The 20,672-nt window shown below is 44.5% G+C and overlaps 4 protein-coding genes across 5 annotated transcripts in view; 2 read left to right on the forward strand and 2 right to left on the reverse strand.

Annotated features, from left to right (window-relative positions):
- The first annotated feature begins 394 nt into the window (after nucleotides 1–394).
- On the forward strand, nucleotides 395–1,094 carry LOC117145872 (trissin). The gene is made up of 3 exons (XM_033311696.1): nucleotides 395–537; nucleotides 600–690; nucleotides 759–1,094. Exons 1-3 carry the CDS (start codon nucleotides 486–488, stop codon nucleotides 937–939), a joined length of 324 nt encoding a protein of 107 aa, XP_033167587.1. The 5' UTR covers nucleotides 395–485; the 3' UTR covers nucleotides 940–1,094.
- A 60-nt stretch (nucleotides 1,095–1,154) lies between these two features.
- On the reverse strand, nucleotides 1,155–2,682 carry LOC117145870 (opsin Rh6). The gene is made up of 3 exons (XM_033311692.1): nucleotides 1,835–2,682; nucleotides 1,491–1,771; nucleotides 1,155–1,419 (listed from the first exon to the last, which is right to left on the reverse strand). The coding sequence occupies exons 1-3, from the start codon at nucleotides 2,540–2,542 to the stop codon at nucleotides 1,299–1,301; spliced, it is 1,110 nt and encodes a 369-aa protein (XP_033167583.1). The 5' UTR covers nucleotides 2,543–2,682; the 3' UTR covers nucleotides 1,155–1,298.
- Nucleotides 2,683–2,803: 121 nt separating this feature from the next.
- LOC117145871 (B9 domain-containing protein 1) lies at nucleotides 2,804–9,634 on the reverse strand. Of its 2 annotated transcripts, XM_033311693.1 has the most exons (3): nucleotides 4,950–9,634; nucleotides 3,435–3,945; nucleotides 2,804–3,319 (listed from the first exon to the last, which is right to left on the reverse strand). In XM_033311693.1, exons 2-3 carry the CDS (start codon nucleotides 3,820–3,822, stop codon nucleotides 2,982–2,984), a joined length of 726 nt encoding a protein of 241 aa, XP_033167584.1. In that variant the 5' UTR covers nucleotides 3,823–3,945; nucleotides 4,950–9,634; the 3' UTR covers nucleotides 2,804–2,981. The 2 variants fall into 2 exon arrangements, with proteins under 2 accessions (XP_033167584.1, XP_033167585.1); XM_033311694.1 differs by lacking the exon at nucleotides 4,950–9,634 and having other exon boundaries at nucleotides 3,435–4,014.
- Nucleotides 9,635–9,643: 9 nt separating this feature from the next.
- The window catches only part of LOC117145866 (A disintegrin and metalloproteinase with thrombospondin motifs 9), a 33,830-nt gene continuing 22,801 nt past the window's right edge, over nucleotides 9,644–20,672 (forward strand). The window contains exon 1 of the mRNA XM_033311686.1: nucleotides 9,644–10,935. Within this exon, the coding sequence (XP_033167577.1) occupies nucleotides 10,534–10,935 (402 nt within the window). The 5' untranslated portion in view covers nucleotides 9,644–10,533. The remainder of the gene's footprint in view (nucleotides 10,936–20,672) is intronic.

Below are 20,672 nucleotides of genomic sequence, written 5' to 3' on the forward strand. Positions count from 1 at the left end.
ACCCAATATCGTCAGTATTCATTCTAGGGAAATCAGTAGTCACTTCCTTCCTGCCACTTTGAAGACTCTTGCTCACAATTTTAATATGCTTAGCTTGCCACTTGCCAGCTAGATTAAGAAGTTTTACAACCTGTGTCCAGCTGCTTTGATTTGCGGCTGCCAGACGACCCCCGCCCCAAGCAACCCCAAAATAACCCCATAAACTTGTTGCGCAAGCTGCAATTGTCTGTGTGCTCTTACTTAATATGCGCTCCGTGTTCACATGCCACTGGAGTCCTCCTCCTGGCTATTCATCCGCCACATGCTTCATTGACCACTTTGAATGCCAGCATCTCAAAGTGGGCTGCTGTCCTGCAGCCGACGAGTATATAAAGTCAGGAGCCGGCAACTCGGTCCTTTCATTTGCGCTTTCTCAGGGATACGAAACAGGACACCAAGCGAGGATCATATGAGTGGCACAGCATTCTGAGCAGAAAAGCCGACCAATGACTAAGACAACGATGCATTGGCTGGCTCACTTCCAGATCATCTTGCTATGTGAGTTTCAACTATGAGCAATCATTGCTTAGGTTTTGTAACTAAATGTTTCGGTTGTCAAGGTATTTGGTTGATGTGCCCCAGTTCGCAGGCCATAAAGTGCGACACTTGTGGCAAGGAGTGTGCCAGCGCATGTGGCACAAAGCACTTTCGGTAAGCTAACATATACAAAAAGTTCCCAAACTGGGGTTTCCCAACTGATATACATTTGACTCCTCCAGAACATGCTGCTTTAACTACCTTCGCAAGCGATCCGACCCGGATGCACTGCGGCAAAGCTCGAACAGGAGGCTCATCGACTTCATACTGCTGCAGGGACGTGCCCTCTTCACCCAGGAGTTGCGAGAAAGGCGCCACAATGGCACTTTGATGGACCTCGGCCTGAACACCTACTACCCTTAAGGACTTCCCCAGATGACCCAACTTGTACTGACACCGAAACTGGCATCGACTTCGACTAACGAACTATGTGATCCAATGGCTATGGCAAATGGTTGAAATGCTTGAAATGTTACTCACCAATAAAGGCACAAACTTCTTTGGGGCACTGTGCTTGATAAAGCACTTGACTAGTTGATAAACTGGGTGATTTTGATTTTGTATCAATTGCTGTTATATTTTTACTATATTTTTTTTACATTTTTCATTGCCATCTTTTTTTTGGGTTTTCCTTGAGGTGCCATTTGCAAAATAGTTGAGTCTTTTGTAGATCTAGAGCTGTCAGTTCCCTACGTCTGCAGTCGTCGTCGTCTCCGAATCGCCTAAGCCTGCGATTCGCTGATCTCGGCGGTGGCCTGTGTCCTCGAGTCCGAGGTGAGATCGTCCTTGCCGCAGGCCAGGCACGGCATCTTCTCGCGGAGCACCTGCTTGTACTTCGGGTGGCTGTGACGGGAGATACATCGAGAAATTGGTCATATAGATAGGTGGTTAGGAAGACAGGTAGTGGCACCCACCTCAATCCGTACACAATGGGATTGCACACTGCATTGGCCTTGGCAAAGACGGAGCCACAGATGGTGCTCAGTGGACTCAGGTGCATCGACTCGAAGATGCCCGCGTAGTTGATGATGGTGTACGGGGTCCAGGCGAAGAACCACAGCGATATGGTGGTCAGTGCCACCTTGGCCAGCTTGATCTCGATGGCCTTGCTCTTGTCGGCCTCGCTGTTCCGCAAGGAGGCCACGTTCATCTTCTTCGCCTGCTCCCGCATGGCCTTCTCATGGGCAGCGACAGCCTGAAAGGCCAGAGTCAATCCTCAACAGAATCCTTGAATAATTAATAGTAAGGGATGTCATACCTTCATGATGTGCCAGTAGGAGAAGATGATGGTCAGCAGCGGCGTGAGATAGACCCACAGGGAGTAGACGATGATGTAGGACCTGTTCCACCAGTCCTTGGCGAAGTAGTCAGTGCCGCAGGCGGTCATGTTGCCCTCGGGCACATAACGATTCCAGCCGAAGAGCGGCATCAGAGCCCACGCTCCGCAGATGGTCCACACGACCATGAGCCGGAGCACCGCCGCCGTGGCCGTCAGTGGTTTCCTGGCCATTCCCTTTACGATCACGCAGTACCGATCGTAGGCAATCAGTGTCATCGACCAAATGGAAACGCATCCGAAGAGCGAGCCAAACATGCCGTACAACTCGCACAGGAAGGGACCCATGATCCAGGTGCCATAGAAGCCATTCAGCACCACCGGCGGGAACATGGTGAACATCATCATGAAGTCGGAGAAGGCCAGATTGACCACAAACATGTTGGACGGCGTGCGAAGTCCCTTCGACGAGGTGAAGATGAACATCACAATGAAGTTGCCCGCCAGCGACATGGTGCCCAGAATGGCAATCACGAAACCAATGATGCCGAACCACATGGGCTCCAGGGGAGGCCACTGGTACCAGTACGGATCCACCATGTGCATAATCTCGGCGGGCACACTCTCCGCCAGGCTGAGATTGCGCCCATCGCGCATATAGGCGAAGCTCGGGGGATGCAGGCTGGCCATTTCGAATGGCTGGTACTGGTGGCGCTTCGGTGGTGGCTTCGTCTGAACTTGGATGGCTGGCTACTCTGCTGCGGCGACTACTCGCTGTCCATAGCAGGACGGCTGACTCTCGGGACGCGAACTCGGCGGCAATGCCTGGGGCGGACCATGGTGGTCGGGTCTTTATATGGCCACTTGTGTACACCGCGTCTTAGACTAATTGCCCTAATCCAATTAGACGGCACTTGCCCAATCCAAAGCTAACCGTTCGAATTGGGCTTTCGATTGCAGCTGGTTTGCTGCGTCGGATTAGCAGCAGTCGCGTCATTTGGACACCGTCTTAGCCGTCACAGCGGACAAGGTCAAGTTTGAGGTACCACCCACCCGGCAATTAGATTAAGACAAACGCTTTCCTGCTTCCTCAAGTTCACGTTTTACTAACACACTCTGGAATCTCGTATCAGGAGTGCCAATGGTAGCCCAGCTTGCGGGCGCCCCTCATCACGGAGGACAGCTGGAACTGCAGGCTGCCGTAGGACTCCATGGAGAGTCCCTTGCACTTCAGGTTGTCCAGCAGCACCTTGGGGTCCTTCAGCTCCGGCTCGCGGCGCAGCAGCCAACTGGTGATGTCCGCCATCATGTTGGGGCACTTGGGCATCAGGATGGGCGCCTGCAGCTGCTCCGTCTGATCCGCTGGACGCCGACTGCCAAAAACGGGCAGATGGATGTGGGCGTAACCGAGTAGAGTCTCCCTGCCCAGGCCACTGCGTCCGAACACGCTCACCAGGATCTGGGGCCCTGGAAACCAAAAGAAATGGAGATCTAGTTGGTATTGTTTGCATCTGATTCAAAATGTTAATAGCTGAGCTGAGAAAGAATGTAGTAAACTAATCGATTTTAAGCAATTACTTACAGCCATAAGGACTGGTGCTCTTGTAGGTCACCTCGATGGGCATGTTGAAGACAATCGGTTCGTTGAAGTGGCCCCTTCTGTTGGTGGCCAGCTGGGTGAGTCCGTGCTGGGGTCCGGAGCACAGCTGCCAGTCGGGACCAGCGACCATTTCGTAGCGCAGGAAGACGAACTCCTTGTCGGGACCCAAGGGAAAGGTGGCCGACACTATTTGGCCCACGATGCTCAAACTGAAGTAGCTGGCAGTGGCTTTCGCGTCCATTGCATTGGGAACACTTTCTTTGGCACTCCGAGACTTCTTTTTGGCCTTCTTGGCCTTTTGTTTGTGTTTTTCATGCGGCGGAGTGGTTTCCTCGTTGCCCGGGAGACTGATGCCCTCGCTGGCGCTCATGGTGGTGGTTACCGACTCACAACGGGGTGTGTTTCCAGCCAAGTCGAGTGCCAACTATTTTCCACCTGCCAAAACGGACTTGGCCACAACTTCAGTGTTGAAAGTGGTCGAAAAATATGACAGCTTGGCCCGAAAAAAGGGATATTTTTTATTACAACCGATATATTTTGATTATATTGCCAAAATGCTATTTAAAAACCAGAAATATTTCTATTATTCCATTCGATTTTATTTAAATGCATTATTGTATTAATTTGCTGTTTCTGCTTAAGCATATGACTTGTAAGATCAGAAACGAAATGATTGTAAACAATTTCCTCTATAATTTGTTGATTTAAAGAATTCCCCAGAAACTCTCAACAAACGGATAGTATATGGCCTGTCTGCATTTAATAATAGTTTAGATAAAGCTGCGATGATAATTTCTATTTTTCGCTGATTTAATGAGCCAACATGTTCATAAATCACATTAATGATTTCTTTCGGTATTTGTTGTAACCAGTTGGTGGATTTCCTTTGTTTCGTTAGTTAAGTAAGGAAAACAACTTATTTTATTCGCACACTTTGTCATGTCGACAGCAATGTAATTTAATTCCAATCGACATCGCTCGTTACATGGACATCGAGTGGTTCTGGCTTCCAATTTGCATACTCCGATCCAGATCGAGATCGAAGAAACATATCTGCACACTGCTTGTAAGTGACAATTACAAGATAATAACTCATTCTGCAGACCGACAGTCTGGGCGGGGCAAAAGGTCAATTTCAATTCGACTCACAACTATTGGTCGGTCGTGTAATTAATGCTGTAATGGCCATTTAGCAATTTATAGCTGCCAACGTGGCATGGTCGTAAATCATTGTAACAATTGCCGGCGCTACCGAAACAGGAAGTCGCGCCTCCGATCTTCGATCCCCCGGTGCCGCTCCCTATTAGCATGATGCATTATGCAATGGCCAAGTAGCTAACTGGCCAGCAGCCAGGCAGTCAGTCAGTTAGTTAGTCAGTTAGTCAATTAGTCAGTCAGTCAGTTAGTCAGTTTGTCAGTTAATCAGTTAATCATGCTGGGCGTAATTAAACTGCGCCTCAAGTAATGTCAATGGTTCAAGGCGAACTCCCGACTCACCTGGCATCTTCTCGAGCCACGCAGATGAGCTTCGCACCCATCGGATTGGGTCGTCGTCAGTGCAGCTGTGGAGCTGTGGTGGCACAGCTGGGCCAGTCGATTGGTGCTGCAATCAGAGCCGGATCAAGTGCTTACACTGGGAGAAAATGCCACCTACCTGACCAATATATTCATTAATAAAAGGTTTGCAGTGGCGTTTATTAATTGCAACTCTATGTTATTCAAAAACTAAATGACAAATTATCAAAGTATTTTCATTAGTTAAAAAACAAGTATTGTTCATAAAAATAAATTAAGATTAAATGCGTTACTTATCGCAAGTTACCCATTACGAAGCACTGTGTATTCAAAGTGGGCGCTGATGTTTCAGGATATTTCAACTATGTAATAGTTTTCTATACGACTTTGATCGCTTAATCAGGCATTTCCAGCAGTGTAATGTGTGTGGCATGTGCAGTTCCACGAAATAAGCCCCTTTTGATTGCCAAAACAAAAGCTTAGGCTTAGTCAGTCAGCGCAAAAGCAAAAGCAAAAGTAAAGCCATCAGAAATTGGACATCAGGCCATATGCCATAGCCATATGCCAAAGCCAAAGCCAAAGCCAAAGCCAAAAGCCGCTCAATTCGCTGCTGCAATCGGAGATAGTGCTGATGCAGCGCAGAATCGACATAATTTGGGCTCGAGTTTAGCATTATGGCATTATACTCGTAGCATTATGCTGCCCGATTTTGATTTCGACAATTTTTCCACTTCTAATACTGAAGAATATGCCGCCTGCAGGCGAACTCACACACACAGCCATTGTGAATTCAATTACGTTTTTGGAATCAATGAACGGAGGCATTATTCAGGAGAAATATTCATTTTGGAGTCTTATATAAAACCGATTCATATCCATTGAATGGCCGGCCAGCCTGGTGTAAATGAAAATTTTCAATTGAAGTCTTTGGCAAGTGCATTGGCCACTCGAAGGAGGAGTTGCATTACTGAAAGTCGAGCGTCGTGTGTTGAACCGATTTGAGCAATGCGAATTTCTGGATCGGTTCAGGGACGGATTAGGTTCGAAATCATCTGCAGATGGCGGATGTCTATCCCCAACTAACAGACTAGCAGACAGTTCAAAGAGTCCGGATGGATCGCGGCAAATTGAGTTATGCATGCGTACGTACTTGAATTCTAGTCCATTTTTTATGATCCCATGCCTTTCAGCGGGCACTCATCTTTTATGGCGATAGAGCGGTGCTAGCCATTGTACTTCAGCTACTTTTAAAATGTTTTTAATTTCAACTCACTTCAAGTCTTTTCCACATGATACCCATAAATATTTGCAAGCCTCTGGGATATGATTTGCAGTTCTTAAACTCAAGGAACAGTCTGATACACTGACAAAAAGTAAATTACATTTCAACTACACTGATCGAAAATGTATCTGAAGGGCTAAGGGAATTTCATTTGGCCTTTGGGTGTATATATTCGCATTTTGTTTAGTATATTTAAATTATTACCACATGGTGACTACTTTCTGTTCGTTTAAACAAATCCAAATTGGTCAGGGCTGACTCTGGAATCGAAAATAGTGTCTTGTCTTGATTTGGGAAGCATGTTTCCCTCTGTGCATCTCTCTATATATATAGAACCCCTATTAGTTTATGTTATTCGCATGGCGTGGGTGGGTGTGGGCAAGTCTCAGGGTCAACGCACGTCGGCCGGCTCCCAGCGATCCCCATTCCCGTCCCCATCCATATCAGCCCCGATTCCCATCTAGATCGGCATCAGCATCGCCATCTGCGTGTGCTGTCATGGTAGTGGCTGCTCTGTGCCGCAGTTGAATGGATGATATATGCCATACAGTTAAGTGAAATGTATCTTTGAGATACGCCACCTAGCTATGGGAGTACGAGTACAACAAATGCCTCTTACGCATGCCTCTCTATTCCTATTCCGATTTGGATGCCGGCGATTCACAATTCGATTCCTGCCGCTGATTGACAGCGGCCGTAATTGAGTTTGATTTTTGCGAATTTCCAGAATTTAGACATCATCGATGAGGGCATGGAATTGGGGGCTCTTTAAGAAAGGTTTTTGTTTAGTTAGCCCAAATATTTGATTCGATTTGATTGAGCAGCTGTCAGAGGAACTTCAAAACCTGAGCTCTCAATAATTCCGCAGGCCTGCCGATTGGATTGAATCGGATCCAAACGGATCGCTGGAATGGCTGTTTCGGGTTTTCGCAAGCTTTCGATCATTCAATCAGGATCAATATTTATCAATCAAGTGTGTGGGTGAACGCAACAAAAAAGCGACTGAATGGAACTATCAGAGCAGAGCATAAGCATATAGAAATGCCGAACCAGCTCACGCATTAGACATGCTCACCCACAATCATACATATATACGGACAGACATACGGACAGACATACGGACAGACATACGGACAGACATACGGACAGACGCACGGACAGACGCAATTGACTAAGAGGCCTGCGCGTGTTGGACGCACGGACGGATAAACAGACAGTCAGTCTGACATCGAACATCTGAAGACTTCGAATTCGATAGTGATCCGTAGTCTAGGGCTCTTCACAGCCTCTCGCTTATTGATCTTCGATTCACTCGAAGGCCGCCAGCCTGCAGATCGAAGTTGCACAAATGCCAGGACAGGGGGTCTGCGTTGGGTATCCACCTGAAAGTGATTCTCTATCCAAATCCAAGTTGGGCTGTTGCCCTATAGGCATCAACAGCTAAACAAAAGTTTATGGCTGGCTGACCGCCTTATGATCTAAATGCGTTAATTATTAGGATGATACAATGCGATCGGAGCAGATAGCATAGATACAAAGATGGATAGACAGATAGATACATTGTGGTCAGCGGTCTCCAGCGGCTCGATCATTAGCATCTGAAAACCAGCGGCGCCTCTTTGAGCAATATTTCCTAATTTAGAACGTATGCTTCCTCCAGATCAGTATGCGATTTGCTAGACTGAGCAATTAATTAGAGACTTGGGGTCGTTTATTTATTTAGTGGCTGTGTAAACATTGCTTACAGGGCATGTTGATTAGTTCGGTGTAATACAAACAGCCTTCTTGGGGAACTCACTTGCCTCCGCCCAGACTTTTAGGGCTATTTTGTAAGATTCTCCGTTCTGGCTGCTGTTTTATGTTGGCATCATTTGGATGCCGGCAGTTTGTTGTTGATTACAAAACAAGCGTTTTGTTGCCGATTGCACGGTTGCATGGAGATCGCTTTTCCTGGAATCTTTTGAGATGTTTTTCATTGGTCCACCATTCTCGCAACATCCGTATGCGAGTATGCATATGCATCATCGTATTTTGGAATATTTTTAAATTTTCGCCGACCTCCGCGGCGGCGAAATGGATTTTTAATTTCCAACTATACTTTAATTTGGCAAACGAGCTCTGGTCTCTTAATTGATTAATTCTTATTGCTGCGTTTGATTAAAGAAAATATTTAGTATACAATAGGGTCAATTGCTACATATGGTAATTTGGCACAGAAGACATTTATGTGGAAGAGTTCTCGGCGTTGAAATAATGGAGCGAGTGGCTACTATTTTTATTCACTGACGCGATCAGTAGATTGATCTTGACCCACATTGGATGGGCTGGGATCCAGCAGATGTCGCGCACTCTATGCCTAAATGAGACAAAATGAAGTATAAAGTATATATAGCTTACACAAATCAGTTACACTTGCCTATCTTAACTATTACGATATGTTTGTGCAGCTTGGGTTGATTATTTAGATATATCTTCATATTTGACGCATTTCTGAGTAACGACAGTTTATTCACGTCAGTTTATTCACGTTAATAGTTTACTACTACTGATGCTGATGAGCTAGTCATCTACCATTCCCTGTGATCATCAACATACGTTTTTTCTGCCAAAATGAGTTCTTCAGGAAGTGCACAACTGAGTAATGCTCAAGATATTACCCTCGTTTTCAAAAGAATTTGTATTCATAGTATTTAGTACTGCTCGGTGCGATAAGTAATACATAGGATAGTAAAATTATGTTAATCATTAGTTAAAATAGTTATACTATGTATATTCACAAGTACAAATATTTTTACAAATTTCGATTACTTTTAAAAACTGTTACTGAATATACTACTACTCAAAAAAGCATGCAGCATAAGCTTTTTTTTTTTTGAATATTTATATTATTTCATCCCAAAAGGCAGATACTCTAGATGCAAAGATTGTTACTATGTTAACACCTTATCTTATCCGATGATAATTATGTCCACACACTTAATCCTCACATGTGCAAAAATATTGAGTAAGCAGAGGCGCACTTAAGAGAGCGGTCGAGTGCTCTTTTAAGCCGTGCTCGGCTCTCTTTTCGCCACAGCGCGCTCTGCGGAGAGAAGCCGGCTGTTCTGCCTACTGATATGATTCTGACGTCTTTCTAATCTCTCTAAAGCACTCCTTGGATTGGAAATCCTAAGCCCATTCAGCAATCCCATATCCCTATACTCGTACATACATACGAGTTATGTACATATGCATGTATGTTGTACAGCATATAGCGGCGAGAGAACCGCTTTTAGCTTTCGGAGCGGTGTATGTTCGCGATCGCGATCTCAGATTGCTTGGCGGTACGGCGGAACGTCCGCTACCAACTGCTGTTCGGCGAGCAGTGTTCAGTCCGCAGCGGGAACTCAAGCGAGCCGAAACGAAACATCGCCAGATACAGATACAAATTCTCTGGTTCGCAGCATTGGTCTGGTCCATCGGCTCGTTCTCGTCCGTTTCGTTTATTTGCGCGCGCGCGGTAGAATCAGGCAATTGCTTGAGTTCCATTTGTAGTATTAATCCAGTTGCGGTTTCTAATCGAATTCGAATCCTAGTATCCAGCCTAGTGCGCCAGTGTATCCGTATCCTGACCAGCCATGTCGGCCAGATGGTAGCGATAGCGATAGCATGCCAACCGATCGGCGTGTTCTTGTGAACTCTGACATGGTGCTCAGTTGTGGGACAACCTTCGCCACCGAAAAGTTTGCAAAAATAGCCGCTGGCCGAAAGCGAAAAGAAAGCCAGCAACTCAGAATGCCAAAGGTGGCCAAGTTAATGGTGCAGCTCGAAAGTGAATGCATTCGGCGCGATGTGTGAAGTTCAAGCTTAACATTGGCCAACCCCAACCGCAGCCACGAATAAATTCTGTGATTCGGCAAAAAGATTCATCATGAGATCGTACAATGGCTCCAGTACTAAGTAGTTTATCTAGCTAATCGCAGCCATAAGTGTGAGTCGTTTTAATACCCACGAGCCGTAGTCTTTGCCTTTCCGTTCGTATTTTCGCATTTTTTGGCGGGTGCGGTGCCCACGGCAACGGAACGAGACTGTCGCATTTCAATTAACAAAATAAGCAAAAAGCCAAAGAGCCAAAGAGCCATAGAGCCAACATAAGTGTAAAGATATATCTACAAGATATACGTATACGTGTAGCGGCACATACGCACTGTGGATTTTGTTGCTCTTTCGCGCGCATTTTTGCACGTGCCATTTGGGATTTTGGATTTCGGAGATTGCAGATCGCTATCTTATCTGGTCATCGCCATGTCCATGCCGGATGCCGGTTCACTTAAATCGCCCGCCGGCGGCCAGGAGGTCGAGTGCCATCGCCTGCTGTCGGACCTGCCCGCCTTCGCGTATCCCAGCACCACACTGCGCTCCACCACCTCTGGTCACAGCACGGGCACGAATAGTACCACTGTCTGTGAATCGCCCTGTGCTCGGGATCGTACCTCCTTCGCCTGCTCCTCCTCTTGCGCATCATCCGCCTGCTCGGCCACCGCCTCCGACGACGACGAGGATGAGCGTGCCCTTGAGCGCTGTCTGCGTGGGACGACGGACGACCTTGGGGAGGCCGGCCTGCGGTATTCGCTGAAAGGACCACCGCCGGAGCTCTACTCGGCCAAGAAGGACTTCATCAGCAAGGGACCGCTGCTGGGCAGACAGGTAGGTCCTAAGTCCGAGCTACATATGTATAAATATTTTGGGAGGCCTAGTCCACCGCATCGAATTTCGTGGGCTGATCGAATTCGCAGACCGGGATCTTAACGATTTTTCATTTATTTGTGTTTGTATTCGTCTCTCTCTCTTTTTTTTCTACTTTATCGAAATCGGCTGGCCAAGCGAAAACCAAATTTAAGTTAATTTATTGCATTGATTCCACATCGATGTGTCGAGTTCTTTCTTTTCTTTTATAATTTCGGTTGATTTGCCGATATTTTGGTGTGCTCGTCTCGTTTTGTATGCCGCATTGTTTTATTTCGTTTCATTTCATTTCATTTTTTTTGTCGCTTTTGCCGCCTCTCTGGCTCTCTATTCGATTTTGATTAAATACCACTGGCGACACAAAGAAAGCGACAACCAAAGCGTTGACCACCGCATTTGAATTCACACGCCTCACTGGCCACGGAGCGCCGCGCACCGCACGGCAGCGGAAATGTGAATCTAATCTGCATCCCAAGTCGGATACCGATAGGATTCTCGGCGACCTCACCGTTCGACAGCTTCAAACAGACTGAAGAAAGCAACGTGTTCGGAGCACTTCGATCCAAATGCCGGAGCGCCTCCACGAAGTGCATTCATATGTGTATCAAACACTCTGGTCATCAAACTATTCCTTTGGATTCGGGTTAGCAGCTCCCACTTCTTTGGCTGACTCATAATCCATCCATTTGCGTCAGACAGGGACTGCTGATGTATTGTTGGACGTGTGTTTCCGCCAGGTTGCCACTATCTTGGCTCTGCAGCAACACTTTTCGGGAAAGCGAAAGATTCTGCAGCATCGGGAGCACATGTCCCGCGGGAGATAAGAACCTAAAAGTTATCTAATAGAGATAAAGAACAAAGACGCCCCTGTCTGGATGTCACTGATATTCCAAATTCGAGGCAGGATTGGGAACGAACTGTTTTTGCCCATTAGTGCGCGGGGCAGACGAATTAGGATGCAAATATCGATAAACATTTTCAAGTTCGGCTTAAGGAAATGGTATTGCAGTTACACACGACCTGAGTGGAAACAGCACATAACTACGATTTGCAAAGCTCAACAAGGTGTGAAAAGCGTTCGTTTCGGGACGTGACAACAACGAGTATGGAAACATGCCTAAATCACGGCTTACTGGCTAACTGGCTAACTGTCAAGCTGGCTAACTGGCTAACTGGCTAGCTTGGCTTACAGGCCATTAGAATTTTATCAACGTCCGCCTGGCGGGCAATGTAAAATGTGAAAAACAACACGATCCCCCGGTCCATGAATACATAATAGTACATAATGTTGGGTGCGCAAGTGGGGAAGTCTGTAGGCCCAAATGCCACTGATAACGGGCCATGTGTGGCAACGTAACCCCCTCGGGATCGAATGGGAATAGGATGTACTGTCTATGTGGGTTGTATTGTATGTATAAACGCGTATGCACATCGCTTGGCTTTTTAGAAGCACATGAGTAATTGTGACATATTCAGTGCGGTGCGACTCGATTCACTCGCTGCTGTGTGAATGTTTCGAAAATAGATTTTCTAGTTTTTCGCGTGGCGCCTAGAATCTGAGGAGTCGCGGGAAATACTTGCTGTAAGTAAGGCTGTGCCGTCCAATTTGTATTTCGACAATAAAATTTTCACAATGTGTAGAATTTGAATATTTATTTTCTTGCTTTTGTTATTGTTTTGTTTCGCGATTTGTCTTTTTTTTTTTTGTATTTTGAGTCGTACGTCGTCGCTTTGCGCGTGTTTCTCTGTTCTCTTTTTTCAATTTATTTCGTCTACTTTAAATAAAAACAAAAAAAGAAGCTAGTTTCGTCAAGTCGAAGCTTATACACCCTAGCAGTGATTATATATTTATTAAAAAACAGCCTTTTCACTACTTTTCCGAGTGTTTTCTATGACAGCTACATGATTTAGTCTTCAGATTTTGATCAAATTACAAGCGAATGAATGTCTATGTTGTCACAAATTTGGTGTATACCGAATTAGAATGTATTATGATTAAAAATATTAAAGCAGGGTTTAGTTTTTCATTGATTAGCTAGACATTTTTCTATGGCATATATATGTATGTATAATATGATCAAGATTTGCGATTCTGATCAAAAGCGAAAGGCTGTAGATGCTGATCAATTGTCTTATTAACTGCGATGCAAACTACCAAGTGAAAGCAATATACCCTTCGCAAGGGTATAACGATGAAAATTTGAAGAGTTCAGTGACACCACAAAAAAATAAGAAAAGTAGCAAAAAGATGGCTGAAATGCTCAATTTGTCAGTTGCCCACAAAGTACCACTCAATATGTGGGTGCTGTCGAATGTGCGACGAGTATGACCAGCCATCCACCCAAACCTAGATGGCTAACCCCCGAAGACCCCGAAGAAAATCGAATTGTGACCAACGACGATTAATGATCGTTAAATATTCAGCTCGTCTAGCCGTGATTAATGCCACACATAACCACCATTCTGTATACCGATTCTCATGCAAATGAGTAGGGCGTGTCCTTGCAGCCCTTCGGTTGGTGGATGGGGTGACAAATAATTTGTCGGAATATTAATGCCGTCAGAGAATGGAATAGAAATAAACCACAGGCAGTAACAACAAATAACAAACCAAAAAAAAAAAAAAAACGCTAAGCAATTTCAAGTAAAAAGGCCAGAAAACGAGCAAATAATTTTAGGTGTGATGCCGGGGCGTGACTTTGGGGTGCTGTGCTTATGCTTTAAGCTGGTTATTTTGAATTTAATACAATTTTTTTCGCCAAAAGATATATACGTGATCTGAATGCAAACACTTCTGCGAAGGCCCGCATCCCCCGCCCCTTCCCACCCTCGGGAAACCACCCACGTTCCTCAAAAAAGCAATTTTGCTCATTTTCTAGCAAACGAAAACTGTCAAAATGATGAAAAAATACTTATAAAAATCTTGGGAATTATTTCAAGCCAGAGAGCCGACACTGACATACTCTATTCTGATTTCTAAGCATTTGAAGCCTTTTAAAGAATGTTGTAGATCCCTTAACGACTACAAGCCACCTTGCCTATGAATTAATCATTGGCTTTTGGGTAATCATATTTGTATTGTTTACCTCGCTAATTAATTACATCCGAGCCATAGGAAGTGTGTAGGAAAATATGATCAAAGCATTCCGGGCCTGGCAAGTGATTGCTCATCTTAATTAATTCCTTTTTAATTTATCAGTCAAGATTAATGTTAAACATGTTCAATCTGGCTAGGAGTTGCTTTTGGACACCGAATTCGGCGTTGGCCCAGCCGCGGTTTCTATGTTAATAATTTAAATATGGATTTTAGCGGCCTTTTTCGGAGTGGTATTAGCATAATTGGGGGCCAGTGTCCATCCCCGCCAGCCGAGCTAATCCACTCAAGGCGAAAACACCTCTAATAATTACCTGTCCAATTTTTCTTCACATTCTGTTGAATCTGTTGAATCTGGTGATTTTTCTATCGATTTTGTATCTTGTGTCTCTGCTGCGCGCAGGTCGTGAATGAATTTTTCAACAAATTATTTGGATATTTTGGGAAATACAAATATGTTTAACTGACTGGTGGTGGTGGTGGTGGTGGGCTTACATCAAAAGGCCAGAACCGCCCATAGAGCACAAGCTGGTTTCATCTCGTGGCTTGATTGTCTTCGGGGTCCATTCGAATGCTTTATTTGGTGTTTAGTTTCTGGTCCCCATCCACATCCCCAGTTGAACGGGTCGGCCCAAAAGTTGGTCGACTTATCTGGCCGTTCCGCGAGCCTATCTTAATGATTTTTTATTTATTTGCTGCCATTTGTTGTGAGCCGACTTATCGCGTTTGTGGCCATTTCGGAGATGAGCGTGTAACATCGCTTTATGGTACATAAGTCCATTATATTTTATTTTTAACGACACTCTTTTAATTATGGTTTGGCCCCGCCGCGTCGGTGGCATCATCGCTCCCATCTTCACGGTCAAGGCAAATGCTGGATCATCGATTCTGTTGTTTTGCATATAAATTTGGGACTCCAATTCACATTCAGATGCGTATTCGAACTCAGACGAGACGAGACGAGACATGGAAGTGGACGGACTCTTTGGGGCGGTGCGGTGCGGCTTTATTCATATGCTAAACTCTTGTGAATTCTGAATTCAGAAGTCAGAAGTCAGAAGTGGCTTAGCTGGGCCGACGGGCTCGGCACTTATTTGAAAGCCATTTGGAAACCTTGGGGCATCATCGCTTTATCATCGCTGGCGGAATGGGTGCAGCATAAGCCGAACGCAGTCCGCGATCTAAATACAAAAAGAAGAAGGTTCCTTAATGGCAACGCCAGTTTTTTCCGTATTGTTTTATTATTGCTCCCTCGCTGCCTTTTTATTAATATTTCAAGGAGGAGGAATTCCGATATTTGCGGCGATTTATATGTGTCTGCTGAGCCTTTGTTTCGATTCCTGGGAATTAGACGAGGCATTGCGGTTCTTGGGCTTCGATCTATGCGGGGTGTTGCTTATTTATGGGATGGTATGATACTCGTGTTATATGATTTATTGGACAAGTGATGTCGTTGGCTTGATGGCGCATCACGTATACGCCCAGTGGTGCCATGCAGTTCCTGGACCGCAATGCCTTACGGAGTTCAGCAGAAACCGCTGCCGCACTATTCACCATTCTGGGAACCCCAAGCGATACCTGACACATATAAATACAACGTAGTATAATCGCATTATTGCCACACGCCCTCCGTTTGCCCAAGTCGAATGATCACCATCCTAGCCGCAGGGCATTTGCCTAACGGTTTCGGCAACTTAGCAGCAACCAAAGACAAAACAGACCGCGCCATTAGCATAGAAAAGCCATTTAAGGTCATTACTAAATCAACCTGTTTTATTTATTATTTATTTACATTTAACACATTGAATAATACGGGCACGCGTTTTAAAGACACAAATACGAATGTGTTGTCACAATGAGATAGCAAATGCAACTTAGTTGCCTCTGATTACACATAATGCAGTTAAATCAGAGTTGCCTTGTTTAGCTCCCAAACAAGAACCAAGTCATGGTTAATATTTGCAGATAGTAAAAGGGATTACCTCTATGACCACACACGTGGTATTCTCCCTGTGAACTCAGAGCTGCGAGCCTTCACTTCATTCACCTGACAGGTGATATTTGCTGGTGTTAATTTGCAGTGACAGAAGAGCACGTCACGGCAAATTTGGTGTTTGCCCAAATGTTTAGCAACGAATAGCACACATCTTATGAGCTGTAAGCTGTGGATACTCAGAACGAATTGTTTGCAGAGAGGGTATCTCGATCTACAGCAACTACATCACTCTTTCGAAATAAAAGTCCACGAAAGTGTTACTTTCGATTTCAAACGCTGTTGCTGCTTTGATATATTCGTGTCTTTTATATATACGACTCTTAGTGTTATGGCTTTTATTGGTCCCGCATGACAAAGTTTGGGACAATAAAAAATCATGTTTATTGCTAAATTATGTTATGACCGTCTTCTGTGGAGAGTAGCGATTCTAGTTTCACGATATGCCCGAAAGCATTTTGATATTGCCCGAATGATGCGATTGTGGATTCCCATTCTTTCCCTATTTTTTCCGTGTACTTAAATCTGCGATCGATGTGATCTGCAAACGATCTGCGAGGCATCGCTAATTAATGCTGGTAGCAACAAGTTCAGCTGCCTTATCTGTATTCTATTTGATTTTTATTTTTTATTTTATATTTTTTTTTTGCCGGTGAGCTTGGGTTCCATGAGCTGCGGCACGTTGGCGGTACTATACTAATATACTACTATACGAGTACAATGTTCGGCTCAGCTGTTCGACTAGACAAACATGGGTTTTGTTTCTTTTTATAACATTAAACAGAACTTAATGAAACGCTTAGGCTTTCTATTTTTGGCAGCTGATAAGAGCTGATATTGCTGGAAATTAATAATATTTCCCAACCCCTTTTGGAAATATATTTTGTGGTCTTTTTGGGCTGGCGAGAAAAATGCTTGATTAATTACTGTATTGGATCGCCGTTCTCAAAACATCCATACATTTAACATGTACTGAGTGAACTTGGGCCCGTTCTATTTATTATTTACGCAAGTGCACTTACCCATATGTTGAAACAATTATATATTTTTAACACTTATGTATGTACACTTGCGCGCTGTGCCGCCGGGCCAATATTGCCCATTTTGTTTTAATATAAAATGCATGTACAAACGAAATATATGTAAGAAATATGAAATTCTACTTGCGCAAATAGGAACATGAGCAGTGCGATGCTCGAATTCCGGCTGCCAAATAGCCTTTTGCAATTAATACAGACGCGCGTGTGAATGGAAATCAAATTTAAATTAAAATGAACCCCCAGTCATAACATATCATGCACTGCACTATATATTTGCACAAGCGTTGCTTAGCATTCGCTTCATTTTGCCAGGGGCAAAATTCAGCCTTTGACGTTAAGATAGCGCGCGTCACAGTAAAAAAAAAAATAATAAAGAAATAAAAATGAGATGAAAAAGTGAAAAAACCTAAGCAGCCCTATTAATTTTAGCATTCCAGACAATTGCCACAAATTTTGGTAAAGCAGGCGTGTCAATTGCTGTACAATATAAACAAATTACTGTTGGCGGCGGCAACTACTACTTTAACCGTTTTTTGTTGCCGGCAGCCAAACACTTAGGCGTGAATTTGTCAAATGCCCAAGATGATGGCCGAAAATGCCGCTAGTTCGCACAAGCTGCCGCTAGGTGGCTCAGTCACTAGTGTGGCGGCAAGCTTTTAGTGCATAATTAAGATTGTATTCGCCATCGAATTAGTCGCTTTGCCAATACAAATACATGTGCATGTGTATAAATTACCAGCTCCCTGCCACGTTATTACGTTATTGTACAATTAGTTGTATTTATGCTGCTGCTTGTTCGTCGACGGCTGTCGCTGTCTGTCGTACAATAATTAAACGACCATTAGGCGTCTTTAGCGCACTGCTCCGAAATTTGGGTCATTACCAAAGCAAGAAATCAGCCCAAACACACACGTGCTGGCCGTCGATCAGATGTGTTTATTGTGATTACGATTATGATTATGTTATTGTGGGCCGTTGTCTATCCGGCTGTCTATGTCCACGCGGCAGCCTCCAGATCCGCCCATCCACTGGCCAAACGCATCTGGTCTTCATAGATATTATGGAATTCATAATTTAGAGCCTGCTGGCCGCCAAATCGATTTGCATCCAAATGCACAGCCAGAGCAATAACAATAACAATAACAGAGTTAGAAGGCGAAATTAGCAGCTGAATGGATCGATGGTTATCCTCGAAGTGATATATGATAAATGGAATATAAATAATGTGCTGAGGCCTCTGCTTCTAAAAATATATGCATTTATAGCCTCTATAAATCATGTTTATCTTAAGGCGTGTGTGTACTATTTCTTTTTTGATCCATTCTCATATTTAAATTTGATTGAAATCTTATGGATAAGGTAATCTTCCCTATCTTCATATTCTTGGCAAATATGCAATCAGTTTGCAGTATCAGGTACCCAATAGTCGATATTGGAGTTGGAGCTCCTCCATCTTATTTTTATAAATATTGAGGCGTGCGTGAAGAATTCGAGGCGTGGGAACTCCGTGGCTTGGCTTGGGGTTCTCGATTCACAATTTGCGATTTGCAGATCCACAGTTCTGAATGAACGTGGCCGTAAGCTGGGTTTGCTCTTTAGCGCCAAAAACCGAGGTTGTTTGCCCGGCTTTTGGCCCCAGGGCGCCTGTCCGTGTTTATGGGCTCACTGACAAACTGACAACTAAACTCAATTATGGCCTAATGAAATCGGCAATTGGGTAAAAAGAGACAGTGCCCGAATAATGAGAACTGCCAACGCCCCGCTGAACTCGCGCAGAAACAGAATTAATTATTGTTAACCGTAACAGTTTTTGTTTGTAAACCTGCCAGGCATGTGTCAAGGAAATTGGGTCAAAAATCGCTGGCCCAGGGCACCAGAATCGCAAAACGAGGAAACTCGTTTCAAACTTTGAGGAACTGAGTGAAAAGACTTGGGGCTACAGGGTGTACAAAAAACACCAACCACCACCCACAAATGAACTCTTGTTCAATTTGTCATGCCGAGCGTGACAATCGAATGGACAATCGATCGTCTGGCCAACGGCCCTGCTAAGTAGATTGATGGCAGAGCTAAGCCAAATTAGAAAAAACAAAAATTAGAATAAGAACGTGGTGGCAGCCCGGCTGTGATCGTTGGGGGTCATAAATAGCCGCGGTTAATGAACGCCGTTAACGGCGGACAATGCAAATCGGCCAACAAATGTCAGGCAGTTAAATACATTTGTATGGATACTACGATCCATTGATTTCGCAATCCATGGCTCTGCAAATCGATCGATCGAACGATCGGTTGATCCAATGATACGATCGCTGTATCGGTGGGGCCTCATAATCCGGTCTTCGAGCAGATGTGCGTCGTCGAGAGCTGTGCACACACAGTGTGGCACACCTTCTGATTAAGAGTGGCCAAGCGACGCTGGTGAGGATCGGGCCAACTATATATAGTTACTTGTGAAACTATGCCAGTACTATGGCACTACCCACTAAGCCAACATCGTCTGTGACTAAGTTCGAGTATGTGGGTCTGTTTGCTCAACAAGAGCATGTGTACATTCACCGCTTCGCCTTTCAAGTACATCAACCTCGAGTGGATCTCGTTGGCTTGCCAAATAGAATACACTTGTGCCCCCAGACGAACTGAGTAATTATTATTATTCATAAATATTAATTCGCCTCTATAAAAGCCTTATTCGCTTGGGTCACAATGAAACAAAGCCTTCGGACTGCACTGGTTAGCCCACTTGCCAATCAAGCTACCAAATTGGTCGAAGAGACGATTCGAATCGAATATATTCGAATCGATAGACAGATAAAAGCCGAAGTGGTTCCATTTGCCAAATTTGCATGAAGATTGATCTCCAGCGGTCGCTCCTTTTTCGTGCTAAACTGCGTGCAATTAAAATTAAAGTAATTAAACTTAAGTTTGCCTGTCCCATTAGTTATACATTTTGGTGGAGTTCCAAAAATCATTTCCTCATTTGTCGCCGAGGTCGTAGTTTCCGGAAGCCTGAAAGCACCCTGCCCTTTTACAGAGTGCTCACAAATCGCTTGAGGAATCTCTTTTTACGCCTGCCCCAAAATTTGGTGAGGGAAACCATCTGCTCCCCATAATTATCGGAACGGACTCTAGACTTGGCCAATCGAGTTTGGTTCTTGTAAACATGTCAAAGTGAAAACAAACTAATTGCCTGAGCACATCCGACAGCTGCGCGAATCTGTATCTGTATCTGTATTTAAATCTTATTCGATCTGCTCCACATATAGTATATATGTAATAAGTTCGGCGGGGCGGATCCGGACTACAAGGCTGCGAGATTGGATGACCAAACTTTCATAATTTGAATGTCAAGAGCGTTCGGCGCTGACTACTCGAACAGATGCTGCTGGCAAAAATGTAGATCAAATTTAGGAGGACGGGACATTAATTTTGATGGCTTCTAATTGTCAGAAATAAAAACGGCCTTTTAATGGAGTCCACAGATCTGGCATCTATTGAATACCGAGAATTTTGGCATATCATCCGCGCCACTGGAGCTGTTAGATGATTCTTGTAAAAGAAAACCCCCTCCCCC

This window comes from Drosophila mauritiana, chromosome 3R (assembly GCF_004382145.1).
Source record: "Drosophila mauritiana strain mau12 chromosome 3R, ASM438214v1, whole genome shotgun sequence".
Taxonomy (NCBI): Eukaryota; Metazoa; Arthropoda; class Insecta; order Diptera; family Drosophilidae; genus Drosophila; species Drosophila mauritiana.

Bases quoted from the DNA above. Each gene is read 5' to 3' on its own strand.
- LOC117145872 (XM_033311696.1), top strand. From the start codon at position 486: ATGACTAAGACAACGATGCATTGGCTGGCTCACTTCCAGATCATCTTG. The intron at 538-599 runs GTGAGTTTCAAC...TCGGTTGTCAAG, and splicing joins CTTCCAGATCATCTTGCTAT to GTATTTGGTTGATGTGCCCC. The intron at 691-758 runs GTAAGCTAACAT...TGACTCCTCCAG, and splicing joins TGTGGCACAAAGCACTTTCG to AACATGCTGCTTTAACTACC.
- LOC117145870 (XM_033311692.1), bottom strand. From the start codon at position 2,542: ATGGCCAGCCTGCATCCCCCGAGCTTCGCCTATATGCGCGATGGGCGC. The intron at 1,772-1,834 runs GTATGACATCCC...CTGGCCTTTCAG, and splicing joins CCTACTGGCACATCATGAAG to GCTGTCGCTGCCCATGAGAA. The intron at 1,420-1,490 runs GTGGGTGCCACT...CTCCCGTCACAG, and splicing joins CCCATTGTGTACGGATTGAG to CCACCCGAAGTACAAGCAGG.
- LOC117145871 (XM_033311693.1), bottom strand. From the start codon at position 3,822: ATGAGCGCCAGCGAGGGCATCAGTCTCCCGGGCAACGAGGAAACCACT. The intron at 3,320-3,434 runs GTAAGTAATTGC...TTTGGTTTCCAG, and splicing joins GAGCACCAGTCCTTATGGCT to GGCCCCAGATCCTGGTGAGC.